The sequence below is a fragment of the Lagopus leucura genome, unplaced genomic scaffold (genome assembly GCF_019238085.1).
Source record: "Lagopus leucura isolate 7727_CA_CO unplaced genomic scaffold, USGS_WTPT01 Super-Scaffold_100001, whole genome shotgun sequence".
NCBI lineage: Eukaryota > Metazoa > Chordata > Aves > Galliformes > Phasianidae > Lagopus > Lagopus leucura.
Window position 1 is genome coordinate 3,522,434 of NW_024962262.1, and position 27,138 is coordinate 3,549,571.

The 27,138-nt window shown below is 38.4% G+C and overlaps 1 protein-coding gene across 1 annotated transcript in view; it reads right to left on the reverse strand.

The window, feature by feature from the left end:
• LOC122177588 (mitochondrial intermediate peptidase) overlaps positions 1 to 27,138 on the reverse strand; it is a 67,327-nt gene that overhangs the window by 4,293 nt on the left and 35,896 nt on the right. The window contains exons 15-18 of the mRNA XM_042867137.1: positions 24,668 to 24,742; positions 19,978 to 20,097; positions 3,945 to 4,066; positions 3,060 to 3,133 (exon numbers count right to left, since the gene is read on the reverse strand). Coding sequence (XP_042723071.1) covers positions 3,060 to 3,133; positions 3,945 to 4,066; positions 19,978 to 20,097; positions 24,668 to 24,742 — 391 coding nt within the window. The remainder of the gene's footprint in view (positions 1 to 3,059; positions 3,134 to 3,944; positions 4,067 to 19,977; positions 20,098 to 24,667; positions 24,743 to 27,138) is intronic.

Consider the following 27,138-nt stretch of genomic DNA (forward strand, 5'->3'; position numbering starts at 1 on the left):
TTTTTTTTTTTTTTTTTTTTTTTTTTTTTTTTTTTAATGAAAAAAAAGCCACAGGAATCAAATCCAAACACAAAGAAGTACATTGTGTTATTCTAATGACAGGCTGGTTCAAACACGAATCTTGTCACCAGCTCCACCGGATGGCAGGTCAGATCCTTTCTCTTTCTTAATCAGTACATCTACGCAATTGTGTGGGAGAAAGATGAAAAGCTAGGGTCATATGCAAGCACAAAAGAAAGACAATAGGTAGCTTCTGAGAAGGAAATCACAACAAAGGAATTGAATAAATGAAACGTGCTTGTGAAGTTATCTGTTATCAGATCAATGAATATAGCTAACTGCACAATGAGATATGGAAGCACTTCAAGGGTGAGGCTGCATGCATGAATCCAGAAGCCAGGTTTGAGCGTGTTCCTTTAATAAAGGAAAACAAACTTCAAACCAACAGAATGTAGGTTTTTTTCAATAGGGCACTAGTGGGCAAAGCATCTGAACGGTTTCTCTGAAGCAGAATAAAATCAACAAGCTGCTGGGTCTGGTGGAATTTGTCTTTAGCCAGGAAACCAGCTGTGTGCAGCACTGCAGCTGAGGAAAGCCAACCGAAGACGGAAATCAAATGTTACAGAATATCTGTAAGGGACAGGGTTAAAAACAGCAAAGGGAGTCAGATGCTTTTGAAATGGCAACCAAAACAAGTAACAAGCAATTGGTCTTATTTTTCCTCTTCAGTTTCTCTTTTTTTTTTTCTAATAAATACAGAATGATTAAATCTAAACATACACTAATCTTTTCCAACATTTCTGTTGTATGCTTTGATCTTAAATAATCCAAAGTAAGCAATCAAATTATTAACATGCTAAAAGACCTGAGTCACCTGAATTTAATTTTTCACAGAGTCACTCACAACATGCTTGTTTAAATTTCACACTGTCTACAACTGGAGGTCACAACAAGCACAAGTAAGGACTCTCTAGTTAATAAAGGCATTTTTTTCTGATAATTTGATTGATCTTGAATATGTTTTTATATCTTTTTAAATTTCTGCTTAACGTAATATTGAAGAAATTCAGAATATAGAAGTGAAAACATCTTGAAAATGTCAGCTGTTTTCTGATACAGAGGAGTTCCTCCTATCTGGTTCTCCTCAGGCGTGTGAACAGACACGCCAGCAGGTGCACTAGGAAACCTTGAAGTGACAGCAGTTCTGGTTAGTGATTTAAGAACTTAGCAATTTAAAAGAAAAAAATGAAAAGTCAGACTCCATTTCTTACACGCATTGATTTTTATAAAGTCACTTCAGAAAAGATTATTCTACCATTAACATCAAATAGTACAACTGCAAAGAGCAAGCCCCAGATGCACAGCTATCATTTTTTCATCATTCACCACTGATCCTGTGGGCTCACTGATCGGCACGAAAAACTACAAGCACAAGGAATATGAATACAGAAATGCCTAGAACATCTGAGGATTGCATTACAAGACAGGTGAACCTGTGTGCTTTCACTGAGCTTTTCCGTGCTTCATCAGATCTGGATGGCCTGCCCAGGGAGGTGGTGGAGACGCCGTCCCTGGCAGTGTTCAAGAGGTGCCTGGATGAGGAGCTACGAGAGATGGTTTAGTAGCTTGTGGCACTGATAGGAATGGGAGGGTGGTTGGACTGGATGATCTTGCAGGTCATTTCCAACCTTATGATTCTGTGAATTCTGTGAATCTGTGGATTTCTTTTAAGCTTGAAATAAATTTGGAATTTCTTGAACTCCAATGCCACTTCAGATTCATTTCAGCAAGAAGTTTTATCCAAAATGACTGATGCATACTTTCAACCCCACACTGATGGTACCACGTTCCACTGTGCTCTCTCAAATACAAGAGGGGAAGACATCTCTAGGTACACAGATTTGTTAAGTCTATTCACAGTTGCATTTTGCAAATTTCAGTCAAATAATGTTTGATTCAAGAAAGCGCATTGCCAACAACTTCACTATAGCCTCTTGGGCACTCCACTCCATGCTCAACAAGTGAAAACACATCCCAGAAACAGAAAAGATTGCTGTTTAAAAATGTTCTTTCTTCCACTGCAACATGGCTTACAATATAATTGGATTTGCTTGTAAAGATGTAATAATTGTCTTGCAACTACTTAGTCCACAATCGTGAGCTGCAGTTACACTTTTCAAGAGCAGAAAAGAGAGGTAAGTTTAAAAGATGCAAAAGGCATCCTGAAGGAAAAGTAACCCTGCAGATCAAAAAAATAAGTAGACTAATCTAGAGGATACATACATATGTATATACATATATAGAATGTTCTTACTTTGAAATTGTGTTGAGCTCATGATGTAATACAGATGCATTACCACTGCACAACTTATGCGACTAAAAAAAACAACTTTCAGTCTTCAAAACTGCAGTGATCAGAGGCTGATTAATTAATATTCATAATTAACAATATCAGAGTGAATTGAAAAAGTTATTTCCCAGATTCAAAAGGGAAATGTAGTACTGAGAGGAATAAAGAACCAGATTTCCATATCACAATCTTCAAATTTCCATTTCAAGAGAATTTATATTCAAAGTAGCAATATACTTAGAGCTATTTTGACAATGCTAAAATTGCATGGCCAGTGGAAGTTCAATTCTTGCCTACAGAACAATTAGATCTGAATTTCACCTGTGTAAAACTTATGCATCCAAAAACCATCATCTGTTTACTTTCAAGTATGTTTTACTCTCAATTCTTTAGACTACTTTATCATATAACCCTTACAACATTTTGTCCCAACTGTTCCTATGCCTGTTTTGTTCTGTGCATCACTGACTGACTTGGGGGTTGGACTCGATGATCTCTGGAGGTCCCTTCCAACCCCTACAATTCTGTGATTCTGTGACTGTGATGCAAAAGCTGACAATCACTTCACTTAAATAAATAAACAGAAAGGTTTTCTTTCACAAATCCAATAAATAAAACAAAACTGAACTATGAAGAACAAACTGGGAAATACGTTTGCATTATTTCTTTCTTGATCAAAGGAATCAAACAGTTCTAAAATTTTTTGTACCTTGAACCATAAGAATGGGCTCTTTTCCACCACCATGTGCCAGCATCTCTCTCCGATAACGCTCACCCATTGCCCTGGAAAAACACAGATGTTAGAGCCATCTGCAGGGAGCCTGTCCAGCTTTCAGCTGTATTTACTTCTAGGATCTCTATGTGATTCAAAGGCAGAGATGGAATGAGATCTTACACCCCAAAACAATGACCACCTTGATCCCATGTTGGCTCCTTTGAATTCAGATTACATTTAAAAATATACTACGATTAACTGAACTAGACACATTTTATACACACAAAGATGTGCTGATGTTCATGGAAGTTAAAATGCAAACATTTCAGCTTCCACTGTTGAAAGGGAAAAAGTTACTTAGTTATAATGCCTAGAACATACACCTATGATGTAAGAACATTTTTATTTTATTTTTATTTTATTTAAATTTTTTGAAGTCACAATTTACCTTTTAATTTCACAAAGCAAAATGAGTAGGATAGCTATGCTTAGCTCTGAAGGTGGTGACATGAAGCTTGTTTAATACCTGCAGTTGCTTTTGATTTCAAAAGAAAATTACAATTAATCTGGTACCTATGAAAATCAAGCTCTATAATTACATCTAAATACAGATTTCAATGCCTCTCAACTGGCAAGCCTGTATTTTAAAACACAGACATGAGTTCTTTGCATCAATGATTACGTCCCAAAGTACATTTAATGTGTGGTCATTTCCTATTTTGTTATACTCTTAAAATCAACAAAAAGGCTGAAAATTAATCAGCACTGAAAAAGCCCAACCACCTATGCTGCCCCAAGCATACCGTGTTTACCCCTTTCCAGAAGTACACTACAGAAGTACAACACTACATGGTAACTCAGTATTTTCTCTGTTTTTACCTATCGAATGGATTGTGAGCAAAACACTGTTTCCACACCATGGAGGCAACGGCCCTGGACATGAGGTAGGAGTAATATTTGGCACCATAGCCCACAAGATGACTAAATCTCAGCTGCCAGGCCTGTAAGAAGAAAACAAAATTAAGAATATTGGTCATCTTTAAACCTTTTAAATTACTCTGTGGGTTCTGTTGTTGTTGTTTTTTTTCTTGTTTTCTTTTAAGTACGATAGAAAAAATCTGTTAGCATTACAAAATAAAATGGTTTAAAAAAAAGAAGAAATAAAAAACCCCAAGCCACCATCAGAAAACCCAGAATGAAGACATGCTTTATTCTAAGGGCATTTTTTCAAGCTAAATACTGTATATCCAATATGCTGATTATAATAATTGAAATCATACACAAATAGGGTCAGAAGGAGGGAAAAGCAAGAAGCAAAAGAAACGCAGTCAGATGTCATAACAGCCATGCTGTTCTACTGGCCTCCAAAAGAATCACAATTACCTTAATACAAGTGACTTCATATTTTATCTATTTCCATATGGATAACAGCAGTATCACTCCTAGAAAAGCCCCATCTAAAAAATATGCGCCACAAACAAGATGGTCACAGGGCCTTGTGTTTAATGCTATATAAAATACAGCTTCCCATACACCAAAAACTCATAGGTAGATGAATTACATGCACACGCAATTAATTGTTCAAAGATTTGTTTGCACCTTTAAAAATGTATATGCATAGCAGATTACCATCTGTAATTATATTGTTATTCATTTATAAACTGTTACTTTGCTTTATGACTCATTCCAGTAATGGTGGACTTCTTTTACAAAGCTCTTTGGCATCAATTATTTTTCTGTGTTTTTTCTTTTAGCAGATAAAATCAAAAGCATCGGCCTTGCTTTCACAGAAATACCCTAATTTTCTCTTTCTTTGAATGCAACAGAATAATTTAGATTGAAAGAGACCTCAGAAGGTCATGTGGTCCACCCCTTGTTCAGAGCAGAGCTAATTTGATGAGGTTTCTCTTGGCCCTGACCGGGATGAAAATATGTTTCCCTACAGGCTTAAATACATTTCTTGAACTGAAGATGATGAATCTCCAGATGAAGGAGTGGATGCTTACTCTGCTCTCTTGGCTCTCTGAGGAAATAAGAGGAGTGAACTCTCATATCTTATTTGTCCTCCTATCCACAGACAAAGAATTTAACATTATTATGAGTGTTGTCAAGATTCATTAAGTACAACAGAAAGTGGAGTTTTAAAGAAGAACTGGAAGATAAACAACAAAGTAATCTAACAGATGTTTTAAATTTAAATCCATAGCCTGTCACATTCTTCTACTCTCATCCTAAACCTAACGGCTGAAATTCTAAGGCAACCAAACTGAAAAGTGAGAGCTATTAGGAGTTTTCCAGAACTATTTATCTTTGACTGAGACTCATCTTCACACCCTGAGCCTCAATCTCTCAACTTTGGACAGCTGAAATAAACTGTTTCTTTATTCAAGAAAGTGCTGATCATCATCTTGCTCTCCACCCACCAAATCAAAGAAGCATGTCTTTTTTATCAGTCTTTTCTACCCTAAAAAAGCATCAGTGACTTATTATCCAGGTCATCATGAACAGCTGATGAGAAATTCAGTTGTCAGCTCCCTCTTCTCAAGAACACCAACTCATCCAAGCTCTGGGCAGCCTGGTCTGGTGGTTGGTGATCCTGCCCTTGACTGGGAGGTTAAAACTAGATGATCTTTGAGGTCCTTTTCAACCCAGGCCATTCTATGATTCTATGAACACTTACTATTTCTCAAAGTTAGCTGCAATTCAGCCATTCAGAGGCAGTTGCCTCCACCCTAAGACAGGTGTCAAAAATACACTGAATTTGCTATGAATGACTCCACCAGTAGCCTACACAACTATTTTAAAGCAGAAGCCTGTCTTTTATGGAAGATGAAAAAATGTTCCAGTCCTCAATTTTCCTGTGGGCTTTGTGGCATGATGATGCAAATTCTTAAGAATGACTAATTTTCTTTCTTTAAAGTAAACTTCAACTATATCATATCTCATTATAATGTAAACATACAGAAACATTCAGCTTGGAAACAGATTCTCTACTTTACTCTGAAAAATATTGTGGTTGCTGTGTTTGCATTTAATGCCTATAATTTTTCTAACTAGTCCCTTAATTATAACCATAATCACTGAACTAACAGCACAGTTTAAAACAGATCAGAGAGCCTACAGGAAAATCATGACAGCTTCTACTTTACTCCATACTAAGCTCTCAAAAGGAGGATTCAAAGTTTCAACTTGAAAGTACAACTCTCTCAGGCATGTGGAAAGCTTTACTGAAGAATTGGTTTCACATCCTCAGAAACTTAAGCAATTTTCAAATAGATCTGTTCAGTGAAAGATTCAAGTTGCTTTTTCTGCCACAAAGAAGAATATACATCACATAAACTATAACTAGAACAGTATGTATTCCTCAGTCCATATTATTTTGCTCATCTTGCCTTCTTTATGTCAAAAATCCATGAAATATCCTGGCGTAAGGAAGACGTACTCCTTTTGTAAGACATTTAATGCTCTGTGACTAGAACAGCTCATCTTCACATCTAAGCTGATCAGCTATTCCATTTATCAGGTTTACTGAAACTGTATTACAAGTAAATAATGAAAACAGCTTCTTAGCAATCTAAGACCAAAAGCTTATTTCAGTCTGCACCAAAAACAGGCCTCAATTCCCTCTGCCCACATACAAAAAATTTTGTTTGATGTTGCTATTGCTATTACACTTAAGTAAGAAACTTCACATCACTTCCTTTCAAAAGAGAAAAGGAAGGGGTACAGAAAGACCAAGCAAAGATGCTACTCATCTCTCTCTGTATATTTGGGGAAGCTCTCTAATGAAGTTTAAGTATTCAAAAATTCAGTGGTAATAGGGTGGTATCAAAAAAAAAAAAAAAAAAAAGAGAGAGGAAGACAGACAAATACAAGAGACTGAGTCAATTTGTCTTAAGCTAAATGCCAACACAGGTAAGGTATAGACAACTCTCTCTTCCTTCATTGATTCTACAACATAATTGCACTTTCAGATACCTGGAGTTACATAAGATCTCTCAGGAAAGTCCTAATCACTCTCTGCAACTGCCTTAAAGGAGGCTGTGGCAAGGTGGGGATCAGCCTCTTCTCCCAGGTAGCAGCAATAAGATGAGAAGGAATGGCCTCAAGTTGTGCCAGGAGAGGACTGGATTAGATATTAGGAATAATTTCTTCTCAGAAGTGGATGGGCCATTCGAACAGGCTGTCCAGGAAAGTGGCGCAGTCACTGTCTCTGGAGGTGCTCAAAGAAAGGGGAGATGTAATACTTAGGAACATGGTGTAGTGGGCAATATTGGTGGTAGACAGATGGCTGGACTGGATTATCTTAGATGATTCTTAATGATTCTATGTTTCCATGATAATAACAATTTCCAAAGGCATCACACAACTGAGATTTTTTTCATAGTGGAAACAACAACTCAGGAAATCTGATAATAAACACACTACTTCCTAGTAAGGTTTGAAGGATATATATGATTTTTAATGTTTTCATAATCAGTACAGATTTTTCTGCATAGAGTATGGAAAACTCTAGCACGTTGTCATTCCCTGTTCTTAACCTTTTTCAGTCCTCACACAAAGCTTCTGATAAGGAGTTTCCACAATCCCTTCATTCTGTATCTTCGGTATTTCATCATTGTTCATTATCTTTTATATTACTCAAGTACACTTTCCAATTCAATGCTGTTCTAGTAACTGACATTCCATACTGGACTTTGTTCAAATATTTGTTTGCAGGCAACGTTAAACTGCATCCACTACTCCCACAAGGAGCGATCTGCCTGTATTAAAAAAACTGTTCCTACCTTATACAGATGAGATATAGTCAACAAAAAAATGCCAAATCACAGAATCATCTGGGTTGGAAAAGAATTTCAAGATTAAGTCCAACCATCAGCTGATCTATTGAGTCCCATCACTAAACCATGACCCCTCGTGCCACATCCAAATGTCTCTTTTAATACCAACTTAGAAAGGGACCCCGTTGATTCCCTGGGCAGCCTATGCCAATGCTTGATCATCCTCTCCATGAAGAAATTATTCCGGATGTCCAGTCTAAATCATTCCTGGTGCAACTTGAGACTTTTTCCTTATGTCCTGTCACTTGCCTCCTATGCAAAGAGACTTATGCCATAGAATCTCCTTTCAGGTAGCAGTAGAGTTGTAGATAGCAATGAGTTCTCCCCTCAACCTCCTTATCTCTAGACTAAACAACCCCAATCCCCACAGCAACTCCTCATAATTAGTTCCTTCACCAGCTTCACTGCTCATCATCCTTCTTCCAGTGTGGGGCCCAAAAGTGAACACAGTATTTGAGGTGCAGTCTCACCAGTGTTGCAAACAAGGGGACAATCACTCCCCTAGTTCTGCTAGCCACACTATTTCTGACACCAGGTTGCTGTTGTTCTTGGACATCCAGGCACATTGCTGATGTGTGCTCAGCCAGCTGTTGACCAATACCCCCAGGTCCTTTTCAGTTGGGCAATTTTCCACCCACTCTTCCCCAAGCTTATGCCACTGAATGAGGTTATTATGACCCACATGCAAGATTCAGCACTTAGTCCCGTTGATATGCTTAGGCTAGTACTCCTTTATGTTCTATGATCAATAAAAAATAACCACATCACTGTAAATGCATTTAAAATTAAGTGGTTCACCTTTTAGCATGAAATTCCATTCTAATAAAACTATCAATAGATGAAAAATGACTTGATTTCATAACTATGTTATTCACAAAGCTGAATGACTTCTTCATATAAAAAAACAACTGACATATCAATTTCATTTTTGGAAGGATAAGGGCTAGACATGTAGAACTAAGGTACACTCCTTATTAAACGCTATATTTTTGGTAAGCAGCAAGAAAGTTAATGAAGATTGAGTAATCACCTACTTCAAAAAGTTCCACGAACTCATTCCAGGAGTTTATAAAACAGCACATTTTACAGCATAGCCCATGGGTTGTGGTAATATGCCATTCATGGGTCATGTTCATGCCTGCTTTTTATTCAACACAGCAGACTGAAATAAAGGCGTGCAACTGATCCACTGTGTTTATTAGAAGGGTCTTTTCTCTACCAACATTATAATCTTCCCTTATAACCATGTCTGAAATGTTACCAAAGTGTGAAGGCTTTCCATTCCTTCCTGTAACAAACAAAAATATCTCAGATACATGTGCCATACAGATAGAACATTACACCTTCCCAGGAATTTTAAATAGAGTACTTGTCGGATATACTCTCAGGGTAAGATCCAGTTCATTTTACTTAATAGCTACCTCAAACTAGGTGTCTTGCCCAAACTAGTCATGGAGGCTGCCTTTGTAGTCAGGGGACAGAAATTTCTTTTATCTCTGGAGGATATAAGGGTATAAGACTACCACTCAAGGAAAAAATCAAAATAATTTACCCCTTGTATTTAAAAGTTAATACACCTATTTGAAAGTTAACACACATCATTTCTTTTAACAACATTGTTAGTTCAGTGAAACTAAGCTGGTTTGAAGACAACATAAATTAATTTAAGATTTAATAATGTGATTTCTAAACTTACTAATGTTAAGATTATCACAAAGATCAACTCATTTAAAAATTAATATGTAACGTGAAAAGACAAAATTGAAAGCAAAAAACTGCAGGTAAGTCACTACATAATTGTAATTAAAAAAGCATAATTTTTGTATAAAATCCTCCTACTTCATTTGAAAAGAAAAACAAACTACAGTAATTCTTGACTAGCACTTGGAGTTGTCAAAATGCTCTTCATCGGTTTCTGCTGTGACTTTAGCTATTTCTAGGTGTATTTTATTCCTTTTATATTTTTGCATCTTAAGACAAAAATCACAAGTGAGAATAAGAACCTGAAAATACCCAAAACTAAATGAAGTATTTACATCATTTAAGTCTTCTAATTACAAAATGTGTGTTAGAGTAACTACAACAACGAGCCTGTTGTTGAACAGTTTCCATGAGGAACAATATCTGATGGGGATGATATTAGGTGCCACCCCCCTCCCCTTTCTTAATTAAATTTTTATTTTGGCAGGAAACTCAGTGGGGAAGCAGCCAACTTATCTCAGTGGCTACTGGGTGGAGAACTCCTGGATCTGCCAGAAAGTTGATGGTATTGCTCCTAATGCCCTTGAACTTGGCTATCAGTAGTGGTGGAACACTCATGAGAATCACAAAGAAACTCGAGGCTCTGGTAACTTGGGAGACAGAACAGAACAGCAATTAGCATGGAAATCAGTACATTTCCCTCTGCTGAGAAGCAAGGCTTATCAATGTTAGTGAATTTCCAGCACAACAGGCTTCTGGCATGCAAATAAGCACACTGAAAACGAGCACAACAGGAGCTGGAAGTGAACAGAAAAGAATACCCTGAATGGAATGGACGTACAAGAATCACCGAGTCCAACTCATGGCTCCACGCAGCACCACCCAAAATCCAATCCCCATGGCTGAGAGCACTGCCCAAACGCTGTCTGAACTCCAGCACTTGGTCCTGGGCAGCTGTTCCATGCCCACCGCCCTCTGGCGCAGCCCCTTTCCCTCACCCCCAGCCGCCCTCCCCTGACGCAGCTCCATGCCGTTCCCTGTTGCTGTCACACAGAGCAGAGCTCAGCGCTGCCCCTCCGCTCCCTGTGAGGAGCTGTGGCCGCCATCAGGCCTCCCCTCAGGCTCCGCACACATCTTACCCTTTAGAACCCTCACAACCCCCGCAGCCCTCCTCTGGATGCTCTCTAACAGTTTTATGTCCTTACACTGTGGGCCCTAAACCTCCACCCGCTGCTCGAGGTGAGGCTGGATCAGCGCAGAGCAGAGCGGGACAATCCCTTCCATCATCCAACTAGCTCTGCACACAAACAATACAGAGAGCTGCAGTCAACAGATCGAGAAACCAAGGCCACTTCTCAGTACAGAAAATGGGTAAATTCACTGTGTGGTGCAGATCTGACCGGATGCTGCACATCCAGCTCAGCAGATTTCCTGTTCTGATGTACTACTAGCTGTGCACACATCATTTTAATACACTGGTAGTAAAAAATACCTTTATCAAAATAAAAAAAAAAAAAACAAAAAACTATTATCTGATGACCAGATGTGGTCTCTTTGTTTTCCTTTGACTTGTTCATATTTTCATGGTCAAACTCATAGACTTTTTTCCCAGTTAACAACCTGCTCAAAACTCAAGGATGATACTGAGAAGGTTTCACTGCAAAGAGCTGCAACCACCAGAAGTCATCAAGCACTGAAATTTCAAGACTCACCCCAATGGCTTCCAGAATTCCTGTGCACATCTACTTGAATGAATACTGTTTCCTGAGTCTCTACTGCACTCAGTTTGCTAGAAGCATCAAGCCTGCAGTAGATGACTGAAGAAGTTGGCCAAATAAAGCTCCTCTGGCTCTTCTTGTCTGTGTGTAGTGGCTGCAGCAAGAAGCCTAGCACTGCCAACAGAAGCCTGGGCCATGACTGCCAGGTTCCGAGGTTCCAGCTCAGCTGCCAGCAGCACATACTTTGGGGAGGCCAAACTATCCCGTCACAGAATTTATTTTTCCACTGGTAAGTTTAAACTACTCCTTCGCTTTATGAAATAAGAAGAGGCTTTATAGCTTAAGGAATTCTCTGCTTCATTCTGTAACAAATCAGAGTATTTCTCTCCCCTCTTTCATTAGTTACATAAGCTTGAAGCTTTGAAGACATCCTCAATTCATTCTCACTTGAAGAAACAACTTAATGAGTTTTGGGGTGCAGATGTTACAGTCTATGCCTGGGGCTACCTCTGAGGAAATCCTAGAGCGTTTGCTGAGTGGCAGAAGCAATTCTTTCAGAGGTATGCACCTACTTCTTTGGTTAACTTACTTTCTTTATTTCTGGTCTGAACACCAAATTTTATAGAATTACATCACCACGATTCTAGAATTTCACAATAATAAAAAATTCCAATAAAAAGTTCTAAAGCCACTTCCTTTGCTGCAGTTTCTAATCATGTTTAGAATAACAGAAAGTTAATTTCATGAAACCACATCTTGAGCTGCCCTCGTAACTTGCTTAATGTCAGCACTCCTTCGTTTTTCAGTGTCGTGCATTTCTGTGTTAGGAGTGGGAGAGAGCACAAAGTAAACCAACCCAGAGACATCACTGACATTTTAGAAAGCAAGTCAAGCAAGAGATTAGAATTTCAATTTATAACACTTCTGTGTTTTTATTATAAAACGATAAATAAATCTAGCAAGGCATGGAATGTAAATATTTTTGCAGTTGTTTACACTGGGGAAGAGGAAAGGAATTTAACATGCAATTAACCACTTAGGTGATTCAAGATATGTACCATATGGTCTCTGGATTACTTAAATTAAAGAAAAATATTTCACTTTCATTTAGAAACCATTAATGGAGTTGAACTACTACAGCAAAACCATTTAAAACTCTTCAGCCTCTTCCACCCGCAAAGGGACTGGGGGGAAGAGGGGATGTGGGAAACAACAAAGAACATCAGCATCAAAAAGTTGTACTTATGATTGCTCCACAATCCTTAAAACACAGATACAAGACAGAGATAGGGAAATTGATTTTAAATTCTGACCTCACTTCAGCATATTGAGAGACAGCATTACCTATAAATATAACCAGATTGAAAAGTAAAGCCTAAAAAATCATACTAACAGACAATTCCACAGTTTCTAACATGTAATTCCATACACATACACAAACATGCAATACACAGTCAGACCATTCAATTGCCATTGAATCATTTTTAGCACTGCCTAAGTTTTCAAGGCTCATAAGCCCCAGATGACTGGATTCAGGTCACTGAGCTCTCCTTCTGATACAGATTTCATATTGAAGCCTAAGTTTTTTATGATACATTACCAATTAAAGCAAATTTTAAGCACTGACCTGTTATTTAAAAAAAAAAAAAAACAAAACAACATCAATGCTTCTTAAAATAAGCTCTTATAAAACCCAAGAAATATGCTAAGCAATGTTGTAACTGCAAAATATTATTTGCCAGTACAACTTCATCATGTGAATTACCTGTACCTACACTGGTAGATGATAGATACTATATTATACAGTAATGCTCACTTACTATCTTTTGCCAAAGCCATTTCAGATAGATCATGATTCTGAGCTTGAATCTCCCATAAAATCCAATGTGAACTTGAAGAAATGACTTCTTGGCCCTCTCTGTTTAAAGGCCAGCTCCTAGTAAGACGGAGTGATAGTACTTCTACTCTCGTTCTTTTCTGATTTGGCTGCAAGCTTTTTTACAGATGGAAGAATCTGTGTTTGAAGAGTATTTCATTCCAGTTCTTTAGCTTATATTTACAGAAATTATATAATTAGTTTTATCTATCACTATCAAATATAGCACCAGTACTGCAATCCTGGGGAAAAACAGAAACATGAGATGTGAGAACAAAAATACGTATGACTAAACAAAGCAATCTGCATTTAAATATATACAGATATTTTAGGTATCTATAAAAACATACAGGTATCTCAAAATGCTACCAAGTGATGTATGCAACTACTTCCTGCACTTTTTTTTCAAAATGCTACTAAATGTAAATGCTATCACTAATGTATGTTTGAGTTTCATGTGGCTAACACTGGCTAAAAGAATTTCCTTAAAAGTGCTTCATATCTTCTGATATCTGTACACACTCTGCTGCTGTAGGTAGTTGCCCAGTGAATAGTGTCGTATTACCACTAGAAAACAAATCTTCACAATATATGCCATCAGTATTTTCTTTATCATAAAATGAACTCAACTCCAGAAAGACAGAAACCCAAACAAACCTTGAAGGGTGACTTTAAGAGCTTTTGAAAGATGCAGCATCTACATTCATAATGGACTGAGTAGGGCACCGATCCTTTTGAAATGGCTTTTAGCTATTAATTATTTATAGAAATATCACTCCCCTGGAGTTCACTGTGTACTTTTTTATTAATCTTTTCCTCAAACCCAGACTCTTCAACTTGATTTTATAGTATACTTTTAAGAAGGTTCATATGAAAACTAATCCAGTGATTTGCACTTTGTGTAAACAACTCTGGTTTCCAACATGGCAAGGTAAAAGATTACTTTGAAGGGGTTACACAAACTTCAAGAGGTTGAGTAATGATGCATGACTTCATCTCTCTTCAAAACACTCAAAAAAGCTGAATAAGAGCAACATCAGTGTCTCTTCAAGTAATTTTTTTGGAGGAAAAGTAGAAAAGCAATCCATTAAGAACACCCTCTATCTTTATTATGAAACGTATGTTTCTGTGATCAAGAACCAGGGTTTCTTTAAGATTGCCTATAATGGAAATCCTGTAACTGCTGGGTGTGTTGCCCTCTTCAACAGAAGAGGGAAAAGATTAACAACTTTTAAAAGATTTGATATCAACCACAATGACATTTGTTGTATTGTGAGCCATCTTTTTTCCCTTCCACTATTGGTTGTTCATAAGAAACAACTGATTGTTGTCTCAATTCCAATTACAGGTTTTCAGTACCAGAACATACATGCTTATGTGTACCCACCTAATTTTTCTTTGCTAGCAAATTACCTTAATTTTTTCAACTTCTTACAGTGTTCATGTTTCTAAAGCTATCATCTTTCCAAATCCTTTTCTTTGTACTTCTTTTGCATTGCTTGCATCTGTTTTATGTCATTCACCTACTAGAGGACACAGCACTTGGCCACTGCTAAGTCCCGAACACAAAATACCAGAACACCCAAAAAACATAAGCAAAGCTTTAGCAGCATCTCATAAATCGCGCTCTTTGGGCATTTAATGCTCTTTTAAATTATTTAATTGGTTGCAAATGATTTTAGACTTATTTTGAAAGGCTGAAAATCTCAACATTCTCAACTCTCCAAATCCCCTGGATTGTTCAACATATCCAAATACAAGATCTTGCACCTGGGTTGAACCAATTCTCACTACCAACACGAGCTGGGAGATGAAAGGGTTGAGCACAAGACCTGCTGAAAAAAAAACCTGGGGGTACTGGTGGATGGGAAGCTGGACATAAGCCAGCAATGTGCCCTCCTGGCAGAGAAAGACAACCATATCCTGGGCTGCATCAAAAGCAGCATGGCCAGCAGGGAAACAGAAGTCATGCTGCCCCTCTACTCTGTGCTGTGAGACTTCACCTGGAGTACTGCATCCAGATGTGGAGTCCTCAGTACGGGGAGACAGGGACCTGCAGGAGCACATGCAGAGGAGGGACAGAAAACTGATCCAAGGGATGGAACACCTTTCCAATGAGGACAGGCTGAAAGAGCTGGGGCTGTTCTGCCTGGAGAAGGCTCCGAGGTGACCTGGCCTTTCAATATCTAATGGGGAGCTACAGGAAAGAAAGGGGCAGACTCTTTAGCAGGGTCTGTGATGACAGAACAAGGGGAAATGGCTTCATGCTTAAAGAGGGGAGATTTAGATAGAAGGAAAAAATGTTTTACAGCGAAGGTGGTGAGACACTGGAACAAGTTGTCTAGAGATTTGGCTGATGCCCTGTCCCTGGAGGCCTTCTTTATGACCTTTAAAGGTCCCTTCCAACTCTAAGGATTCTATGATTCTATCATGACCAGTACAAGACTGCAACACTGAAATTCAAAAACCACTTTGTTTCCATGGTCTCCACTTTTGAACTGTGGTGTACTTAATACCATTAAGCATGAGGTCAAGTTACCTTCAAACTCTTAAGAAAATGCTCTTAGGAAATAAAAAGAGGTATATAGCTCTTCTTTTGCTCTCAGGTGTTCTTGAACACTATAAACAGGAGCTGGGAATCAGGCAACAATGTCTGCTGCAGAAAGACATTTAAACCTATCTCCTCTCTGCTGGGAAGCAAGTTCTGACTCTCTGCTACACATCAAATTCTCTTCAGCTGACCAAATTACCAGATGTCTTTATATGCACCTTATTAATGAAACCTTTACGCCCTCAGCAACGATGGGCAAGCCACAACTTCCTGTAGTGCCTGATAAGACTCCACAAGCAAGCATATTCCAAATGTTATGTAACATCTCATCCATTGACTTCCTCTGTGAAGAACACAACAGATGCAATCCCAGCAAGTTCAATCAAGGATCTAAGTGGGGCCTTCCAAGGTCAGGATCCCTGTCTGGGCAGAGTCCCCCCAGCTGCAGGAAAAAGAAATACTAACAATTACATTGGTGATACACCATTTTTTCATACACTTCTTCCCTCTAGGGTATCTCTAACAATGACTACCTTGTTTTCTGTTGGCAAACTAACAAATTTGGTTTTACAGATGTTTCGGTCTCTAATCAGTAGCATCCATAGGCCATTAAAAAATTCTTTTATTGCCAAAGAAAACTGCACTCTGGACAGAAGTATACAAGCATAATTAAACCTGTAACTTAATGTAATTTTTAGGACACAAGTAGAAGAGGTCCTTCTGGAATAATGCGCATTTAATGTACTAGAACAAAAAGGTATATTAGCAAGTTATTTAATCTCAAAAATATCAAAAGCCTCCCTGCATAGCAACATCTTCCCTTCTGCCACATGTAATTATAATTAAGTGTGGGGATTAATTTCAACATTACATTTTATACTCAAGTACCTATACAGAGATCCATATATTTATATGGATAGTGTACAAAGTCAAATGAAATCCTTATTGCTGTAGGAGATCCAGATCAGCACCTCCCAGCAAACCTCTGGATTAGAATGAAAAAAAGGTCATTAAGACAAACACTTAACATACAATTATATACTTCTTTTTTTTTTTTTTTTTTTTAAGAGGAACCCGAATTTCAAACCATTTTGCTATTTCACAAAGAAAATTCAGGTATGACCATTTGGGCAGCTGGTGCTTATAGCAGAACTACTTCATTACTGCAAACTCTTTCCTGTACCTGCAGGAGGCTGCAATCTTCACTATCAACTCAGACCCGGTTTATCCTGTGTTTCATATTTTGTTTCCAAAACCCACAGCAGGAGATAGGAATTATTATGCTTGGCACAGGACTAACAAAGGTTTATCATTAAATTTTGATGACTGTCTCAAAGGGAAGTAGTTTTTAAGTCTGAACTTTGGGGACAGGCAGAGGACTAATCAACAGATTGGGGGGAGAAACTCTGATCATGTTTCAGGTTGATCAAAGGGTCACTTGATACTTTTTAAGAAAGCCTCTCTGGACATCTCAGACACAAAGGCAGAAGAGACCAGGAGTGATATGCTAAAAGCAGACAATCATCAATTGCAAGGCAAGCCACAGTAAATGCAAACTGGCATCACTGTAGATGAGAAGTAAGCTATGATTTGAAGAAAAATCATCAGAAAAGGCAGAGCACTGCACTCCTCAGAACACACACATTTCAACACCAAGTACATTTGGGAAGATATGACAGGAAAATGTGCAGTCATTAATATTTGGTTTATTTCTTAGAAGAGTAAAGAAGATTGCTTCCTTTTTAAGGATTCAAGAATCCAGCCTGTGTAAAATTGCTATTCATTTTCAAAACTCAGTAACAGATCTCTGGCAACAAAACCACCAGACACTACAAAAACAGGCCAACAGATACAGTTTCTTGTCCCGCCTGGCAGTCATCAAATTCTGGACTTAGTAAGAGAGCAAAGAAATCCCAGAGGAATTTCACCTATCAAAAGCCAGCAGCAAACTAGGTATCCTTTTGGAAAGCTAAGAATTGGCCAGCCAGAAACTGAGATTTGCATTCCTCTGGAAAACAAAGTCTTGTGGAAAGCTGTGTTTCTGTGCTCCTGTCGGTACAGTCTCTACTCTTTCCTTTCTGCCTTGCATGCAACACTAGCTTCTGTGACTGCATCAACACAGCCAGTGTCAATACTGGTGCACACACTGCTGACCGCCTCAATGCCTGTAAAACCTATCTCAATGGCAAATACAGACTTTGACAGGATTTTTTCCCCTATATCCCTCCTATTGCTGGCACACAAGATAGGATATTTCCTGAGGAGAATGCTTGGTTCATCTTAAAATAGGCATCACTACCCAGGAACAACAGCATTTACTTACTAGGCATAGTTTAAGTTCCCCATTTTGATAGCACTGTAACAAAAAGGTGCAGAGAAACTGTCCTACTATCTGAGCTGTGCCTCTGAAAGACTGTAATCCATCTGCTCAAGGCATTTGTTGTGACTACTTCAAAAAATGCATCTACACGATAAGGTCGAAGCCCAAAGATATTTACTAAATTTATTTGCCTGTCAAGAACTGTAAGAGTGAATTAAGGTGAATTTTGTCAGGAAATAATAACAGATGCTTGTGCAGCCCTGACAAACAATGCTATTATGGTAAACTGCAAGAATTACTTTTACCCAGCACCATTAAAATTTAAGATATACGAGCCTGAAATAATAATTCATAACTGAGGCTAAACAGCTAGGAAGCAAGTAATATTCCAATTATCACAACATTTTTTCTTTGTCAAATTTATCTGTGCACAGCAAAATGACAGATGAAAACAACAGCTGGTTTCTTTTACCATATTTCAATGTCTAGCACCAAAATGAAAGGAATATCCTCTCATCAATTAGAAAAAACCTTTCAATCTACATTACTTTTACTTTTTTCCATTTTGCAAATTAAGCTGAAAGCAAATCTTAAGTTTGTAAGAAAAGTTCCAAAATTAGCAAGCCAAATTATAGGAGTGAATTAGTCTACAGAGTGCTATTGCCTTTCTAATGTCATTTCTCATTAAATTTTACTGAAATTTAGACTGTATTGAAGTTCTTGACCAGACACATTAATTTTACATTCAGTAACTGTAAAGAACATAGACACTGATAATTCAAGAGTTCACAGTATTTTTTGCTAGGATAAAGCTCCTTGCCAAAAACTTGTTACTGCTCCTCATATTGAGGCTACATTTATTATGACATGCTGCACTCCATTGAAGGCAACAGCTAAAAATATATTTTTTTAAATAGAACAAAAAATGCAGGCTAACTTCGAAAGCAAGGAACTGTTCCACTCATAGGATAAGTAACACTTGCAGATGAGTGGAATAAAACAACTCACTAAATTATTAAGATGTCAGACATCATACTCTGAAGATACGTGATTCCTCTTCTCCAGCTTTTCCCAGCCAGCAGAAGCAACATTTTAATGGGGAAAGAACTTAAGCTGGATCTGATAACTTCCCTCTCTGAGAAAGGGGGTACCGTTTCTGGCAAGGAAAAGAGCATTTTCAGATGCTCACGTGAAATGCAAGACAAATGCACTACTGGTCACAGTGAAGACCAAAATTATGTCGTTCAGCAGAAATCAAGTGTTTAAGGAATACTTTCAACCTGTGCTACAGAAACAACATGAAAGAATAAATGACATGCCAGAAGTCACAGAAGTACAGTGGGAAAAAACTCTCTTTGAAGTTCTACTTCATAGTGACTATCTTTCACATACTGACAGTGATGTTATATAAAACCCAACATGCAGTACAGTGTTAACTGCCTTTCAAGACAGACCTCTGCAAATCTAATATAAACCCACTTCCCAATGTATTGTTTCCAGTGTGTTCCTGGATTAGAATGCACTGGAAACAATAAGAGTAAGTTATTTAGTTCAATAACAGTGTTCAATAATAGTGTTAAGCTATAGTCATACAAAAATGAGTGTGGAAGCTTTCCTGAGCTGTAGGGAACCTGTTTTAGCAGCGGGTTGGACTTGATGATCTCTAGAGGTTTCTTCCAACCACTACGATTCTGTGAAAAATGTGTAACTTATCTAACAATGATTTTTAGCTAAAAATGTCCAACACTCAACTCTCTGGATAAAGTAACTAAAACAAAGAAAACTCATTCATCGTGACAATACAACAATAAGCATCTGAGTATTGGGATTTGGGTGCAGGAGAAGCAGGGTATTAATACGCAGAATAGTGTAGCAAACTTCTTTATTTGGTACAGTTCTACTCACCGTATTAGGTACATGTGGCAATCCATAAACTTTCTCCTGTGTTTCCTTTAAAATTTCTGTGGTTGACTTCTGTAGAGGATGTTTCCCATGGTAGATTTGGTCCAAGGCAGAATAAAAGACCTAAGGACATAAAACACATTTGTCTTAGGCACATGGTATTGGTATGTGACAATAAAAAAGGCATGCTTACACTAAAAATGTGAACATTTTCCAAGGACTGTATTCATTCTGTTTGACTAAGCTATCTTCTAACAAACCGAAGAGAGCTTAGCCATGACCCAAAGTCATTAATGACATGGCTAGATTTGTGTCCTAAATAGAGACACTGAGCAAGAGAGTCAGGCACTTAACAAACACCAAACAGACAAAGCTGAGCAAGTCCCTAGCTCTTTAAGAAAAGTGACAGCACTTACAGTTGCAAGGGCGAATGAGAATATTACCAATGGTAAGCACCATGAATAGGTCTGAAAACAAGCTGAACTGACAGCCCAGTAAGACTCACTTTCTTCAATCAGCCTAGGCCTCCCTGGCTCAGCACGAGTTATTTCACACTGACATCCCTTCCTCTCCAAAAACCCAAACCAAATACCAGGCACTTCAGCATCTGTTCACAGAATTTGGCATCCTGCTTCAGCTCAGCCTTGATCCTCTGTTTTTCTAACTCCCTGTTTTGTTAGGACCAGTTTGCAGTTGCTCCTACTGCTCCGCACAAGACGAAGCAGACTGTGTGGTGGAGGACCCTTCCTAAAGGAAAATTAGGAGTCAAGTAGCTTGTGGTCAGAGAACTGGAGCAATACCTCAACTCACAGCCAGGAAGTGGGGAAACAGGAGCTGAAGGCCGGTGAAATGGCCTGCTTAAAGAACAATGCAGTGTTAGAGAGCAAGGGAAATGAGTCACTGAAGCCAGCTATAAGCTTTCCCCTGATCCTGGCACATGTAAAGCGTGGGAAGCAAGCTATGAGCCAGGCCACCTGGAAAGCATTGTAAAAAAAATCCATCCCCGAAAATAAACTTGGATGAACTTTATATCCATAAGCATTCCCATCTATGAACCACAGTTCTGCATGTTTACTCAGGCCTTTGAAATGGGAAAAGGAGACATATCCCAGGTCCACAGGATTTTAGATAATACAGCTGAGGAGCATGCTAACACTTAACATTAAGCAGCAGTTAGACAACCATTTCTACTTGCAGTAAAATACATTTCCCAAAGGACCTAAAAATATAAAAAGGCCATCAAGTAGTTATCTATGCGCGTGCAGTCTTTCCTTTCTGCAGTGACATTATGTATCAGCTTAACTCAATTCCGCACTTCTTTCTCACTCCCTGTCCACTTAATTACTATTCATATGTAAACAGTCACGGATCTTCCAGTGAAGTTACTGCTGACTGAAAGATGCTGTATGGCAAAGGCTTTCTGAACATAGAGATTCCTGTATCTTTCCTCTTGGCTAAGTGATTACATGAGCTGGAAGAAAACGGAGAGATTTTATAATGAAAAAAAACCAGTGTTATTTCTTATTGTCCCATGACAATAGACTTATTTTCTGAAAGGACAACAAAAGGACCTTTAGGCATTTTTCCTCCTGCTGCAAAAATTTGCAAGCATTTTGAATTCTTTTAAAGGTCAAATCCTGCAAAGCATCTGGTCATCAATACAGAATATACTCACTGCAAAGCCTGCAAAAAAGGCGTAGTCATTAATCGCAGTCTTTTTAGACCACATATTTAGTGCTATATACATACTTGGGCATTTACAGATTAAAATACGTTTTTATTCAATCGGTTATTATATTTTTACATTAACAATAGTAACAATGGTTATACAAAGGAATGTGTGAACTTTATATTTGCCACACAACCAACTTCTCTGGAACACTTTTTCTTAATTAATAAAGAAAATGGCCAGCCAATCTTTTTTTTTTTTTTTTTTTTAATGAGTGCATACTTCTGCAGGCATTATAATTGGAAACTCCAAAAATACGGTGCTGAAAGTAGGAAATGACTAATATTATTCCGTGTGGCATTGTGGTAGTTTGGCAGGGGTTGAGACTGGCTGAACTGTAGTTACATGAGCAATTTGAGGGCAAACAGCCTGCTTAATTGCTGCGTCACTGCCAGCACCAGTCACTTACCAGGCACCACAGGAATTTGATTCCAAAAGAGCTGGGTTTTCTCTCCCTAATTCTAAATCTACAGGGCTGGAGTTACCCGAGAACAGAGGTAGCAGCAGCCTCACAGGAGGGGGAAGATGCCCTTGAGGGCTAACAGCAGCAGGGAGATCACACAGCTTAGCCCATGAGATCACCACAGTGGTGATCCCCACCATCATGGAGTGTGCCACCTCCCCTGCTGCAGGACAGGAACATTGTGTCATTTGTTCATGTACCTGTGACAGACAGTTATTCTTGTTATCCTTATCGCCCCAATGTGGTTTATTTGGTCTCAAACCCTGACGGTGCTATAGCAAAAATATATTAAAAGTTGAAAATAAATCCATTCCACAGAATCATACAATGGTCTGGTCAAAGATCATCTAGTTTCAATCCCCTGCTATTTGTGCAACGTCGCCAACCACTAGACCAGGCTGCCCAGAGCCACATCTTGTCTGGCCTTGAATGCCTGCAGGGATGGGGCATCCACAAGCTCTCTGGGCCACCTGTAATTGATGGGCATATCGATGGTATGGACACAGAATAAAAGAATGCATGTGGAAGTACTTGTTCCATCACTTTGATGATTAACAGACTGTACACTGGCAAATTACTTGATGCTGGTGGACTTTATGTACAGAGGTCCTCCATTAAGCGTTCTCAGCATAAATTTTCTTTTGATCCAGAATTGCTTTCTCCTCCAAAAACTCCTACGCAAATTAAACATATTCTTGACCACACTCTTCCTGGATTCTCAGCTATCTCTACATGAGACTCTTCCAGAGTGAAAAATGTGCATTTCAAAATCAGACCTGCTGAGAGGGCTCAGAATAGCTTCAGGTAGTACCCTCCAGGCTCACACTGCCTGCACAGTCAACACTGGCCAGCGAAAACCAGCACCACACTGAAAGCACGTGTCAAAAACCTGTTTAAGTTTAACCAGTGAAAAATACATGTATATCCTGGAAACAGTCTGGTTTTGATTCATGCATTTGACATGTCTACATTTACAGGTCCATGCTCAAGTATTCTGATCAGTTTTAAATCACTACAAATTATGGCAAAGAGCAAAGTGTGCAAATATTTAACTAAGTTTTTCTTTTAAATCAACTTCAGTTAACCAGCACAACTCATGTTTGTGCACATCGCTGAGATCATCTGCATACTTTTCAAACAGAAAATTTACAAGGGGATGATCTTTGGGATTGTTTCTTTCCTCATTTCAAAAACAGTGGCAATCTTTTATTAAGGCATCAGCAGAGTCGCATCACCTAAGCACTAGGTCAGCTGTAGCAAGAAAATGCTTTTGATTTAGGGGGAAAGAAAAAGAGGAGAAAATGAATTTATAAAAATTCCACAGCAGAAGCTTGCAGCTAAATGCAGCCAAACTCCCACTGTAAAAAAAAATGTGGCTGAATGCTATAATGTTACTGTTCACAACAGAGAACTGCCCTAGCAGGACTGGAAAACAATATTTATATAGACAAGATAATACTCTAAGTTTCTTTTCTTTCTTTGAAGAAAAGTGACAGTGAAAATGTGTTTATGAGAATGACTGATCAATCACATCTGTCCTCAGAAAACAGACATATGGATTTAATTACTGCCCCAAACACTGAGAGAGGGAAGTTGTACAGCTGCAGTTCAGTCACCAATTTTGGTAACAAGTTGTCTTTTAGCTTTTAGTTGTCACTTTCATAGTGGACCTGCAGAAACAAGATAATTTGACTAAGGTTTATCTCTCATTCTCATTTAATGATCCAAAGGCACACAATACTTTTTCTACTGCAAAGAGCTCTCCCTGAATGATTTTGTGAATTTAAGAACACAATTGTAAACCACATCTGGAAAAGCTGGTACTTTGGTCCTCTTTGAAAGCTGTGGTTTTCAAGATGTTTTCCTTTACATTTATACATTTAGTTTTAGAATCAAAGAATCACAGAATGGCTTGGATTGGAAGGGACCCTAAGAATCATCAAGTTCCAGCCCTCCTGACACACGCGGAGCGACCAACCTCCAGATCTGGTACTAGACCACGTTGCCCAGAGCCCCTCCAACTTGGGCTTGAACACTTCCAGGGATGGGGCATCCACAGCCTCTCTGGGCAGCCTGTGCCAGCAATTCACCACCTCTCTGTGAACAACTTCCCCCGACATCTAATCTAAACCTTCTCTCCTTGAGCTTAAAACCATTCCCAGTTGTCCTATCACTACCTACCCGAGTAAAAAAGTTGATTCCCTTCCTGTTTATAATCCCCTTTTAAATACTGGAAGGCCACTATGAGGTCACCCTGCAGCCTTCTCTTCTCCAGGCCAGCTCCCTCAGCCTGTCTTCATAAGGGATGCACTCCAGACCTCTGATCATAGAATATGTTAATGAAAACAAGCATGAAAATGAGTATCAAAATGAAATCCTTTTCACTAATTTTTACACATGTAGGTAAGATATCTACATTAAAATGTTAAGAAAAGTTAAAATACTTTCTGCATGTTTTCTATATAGAAAATGTGTGTCCCATTAGAACACAAAGACAATACCTGGAGTTGCATATCAGCTGCAGCACACACCTTTTTGGACTCACACAGTCTTGACACCATGTTTTTTGGCAGTGGCTTTAAAAAAAAAAATCAGAACACATTTAGAACTGTTGTAAATTTGTTAATAGTGCACTTAGTATTAAAAGAGACTGAGAGAGGAAAAAAGGACTTGGCAATACTAAAAACATCTTTGAAATGCACTGCACTGAGGAATTAAAAATGAGGAAGGAAATCTCATTTGCTAAAGCATGAAATGGAAAACTGAGATATCAGCAATAATTTACATAGCAATCAAATCCCAGTGTTTGTTCTTCTATGAAAAGTTCCCATGTTCTCTTAGATGCCTGTTAAAAATATACGACTATCTTTAGAAATAAAGAACAATGGATTGGGCAGATCAAGTCCCCACAGGTCATCCTGACTAATCCTCAAAGTAGATGTTACAATAGATGCTCCCACTGTCTTTGAGCATAGCTCGTTTAGACTTTCTTAACTTCCACAGAGCCAGCAGAGTTTTTATATGATCAAATGGGACAGCATGTGGCCTTTTACCCTTACCTGCAAAGATATGTCTGGTCACACTGATTAGTCAGTATTCATCCCTTGAAATTTTTAACAAAGTTGAACTTATTCCACACCTGTGGCAGTAAAAATTATCCATGCCATCACAGTCTGAAAGTCGGGACATTTTTCAAGTCATTAAGCAAACTCCTCTTGACTCTCTATCCAGATATTTATAAATGCATCCAAAGACTAAGAATATCTGCATAGATATACAGATATATACAGATATTAAGAATATCTGTATATGAATACTTGACCTCAGACTTCTTCCACTGCTTCTGAAGCTTTTCAATAGATGTTTTTCTTAGTAAGCATTTTCTCTTTTTTGCCAGCAGTTTTATTAACAAACATGTTAAATATGGCTAAAATAACTGTGCCCTTGCTGAAATATTTTAAAAGTTATTACATGTTGTATAATGCATTACAGATGTTTGGTATTACACTGAACTGTAAAAGCATACCTACAATTGTACACCGTGTCGAAGAGTTTAAGAAATAATACATCAAAGTTTACAGATACTGATGGCAGAGCTGTTATGTTCAGACTCTGTGAAACTGATATTACTTCCAGACAAACGGTGTTAATGTTCATAGAAGAAAAAACTAACTCTGGGGAAGTAACATGTAGGTGAGGAAAACGTTATCAATTAACTCTATGGAATCTGGAAGTTAAAGGAGATAAGGAAAACTCTCAAATTGCACAGCTGTTTTATGCAGTAACTTGCCAAGGCTCGTAACCTCTTCTCCAAGACAAACGTTAGCTGGGTCAAGAATGGGATAGAACAACACCCACTATTTTGCCTGTCATAAATATGTGCAGCTGTTAAATTTCAGCACACAGAAATGAACCAATGAACATAAAGTCTATCCTACAATGTATCCATGTTAGGTCAGCATTTACCCTTCCCAAATATATTAATCGACTTTCAGATCACACTAAGATTTCGGACTACCAAAACAAGAGTAAACAGGCTGTAATAAAGATGTTAGTTGCTGAGTATCTTGACATTCCACACTGGATTTAGAATTGTTCAAAATATTATTTCACAGAATCACAGAATGGCCAGGGTTGGAAGGGACCTCAAGGAACATGAAGTTCCAACCCCCCCTGCCACATGCAGGGCCACCAACCTCCCCATTCAATACCAGACCAGGCTGCCCAGGGCCCCATCCAATCTGGCCTTGAACACTTCCAGGGATGGGGCATCCACAGCCTCTCTGGGCAGCCTGTTCCAGCACCTCACCACTCTCTCTATAAAGAATTTCCCCCTGACATCCAACCTAAATCTTCCCACCCTCAACTTAAAACCATTTCCCCTCGTCCTGCTGTTATCAACCCTTTCAAAGAGTTGACATTTAGCGATGTAGAAAACTTATTAAAGCAAGAAGCAACAGAATAATGGAAATGGCAGTAAATGTTACGCCTGGGCAATTCTCCTGGTTCTACGGACATGTGTTGTCTTATCCTTCTACATAAGCCAAGGGAGGCAAGCATTTCAATAACTGTTCATCCTACTACTAAAGCACACGCGAGTTTGCAATAACACAGTTTCAGCTGTCGTGGGAGAAGCCACTGTGTAAGGAAAACTAAACGATTTTGAATGTATTTCATTATTAAGCATCAAATCTCTGGAGGTGTTCACTTCCTAGTGAAGTAGTACAGTGTGAAATTAAACAAAACTAATTTCTTTGAGAAGCACTTGTATTTTTTATATAGTAAAGCATGAGAATACTGTACAGGAATACATTGATTGTAATTCTTCAGTGGAAAAAAGCTAAACTTTCAAAAACTTGGCAATAGCAAATATGTGTATTTTGCACAGTTAAAATTTAAGAGTGTTAAGGCCAAGAGCATTCCCACCAGCAGCATCAAACCAGCTCCTCACCATAATGGATTTTCAACTTCA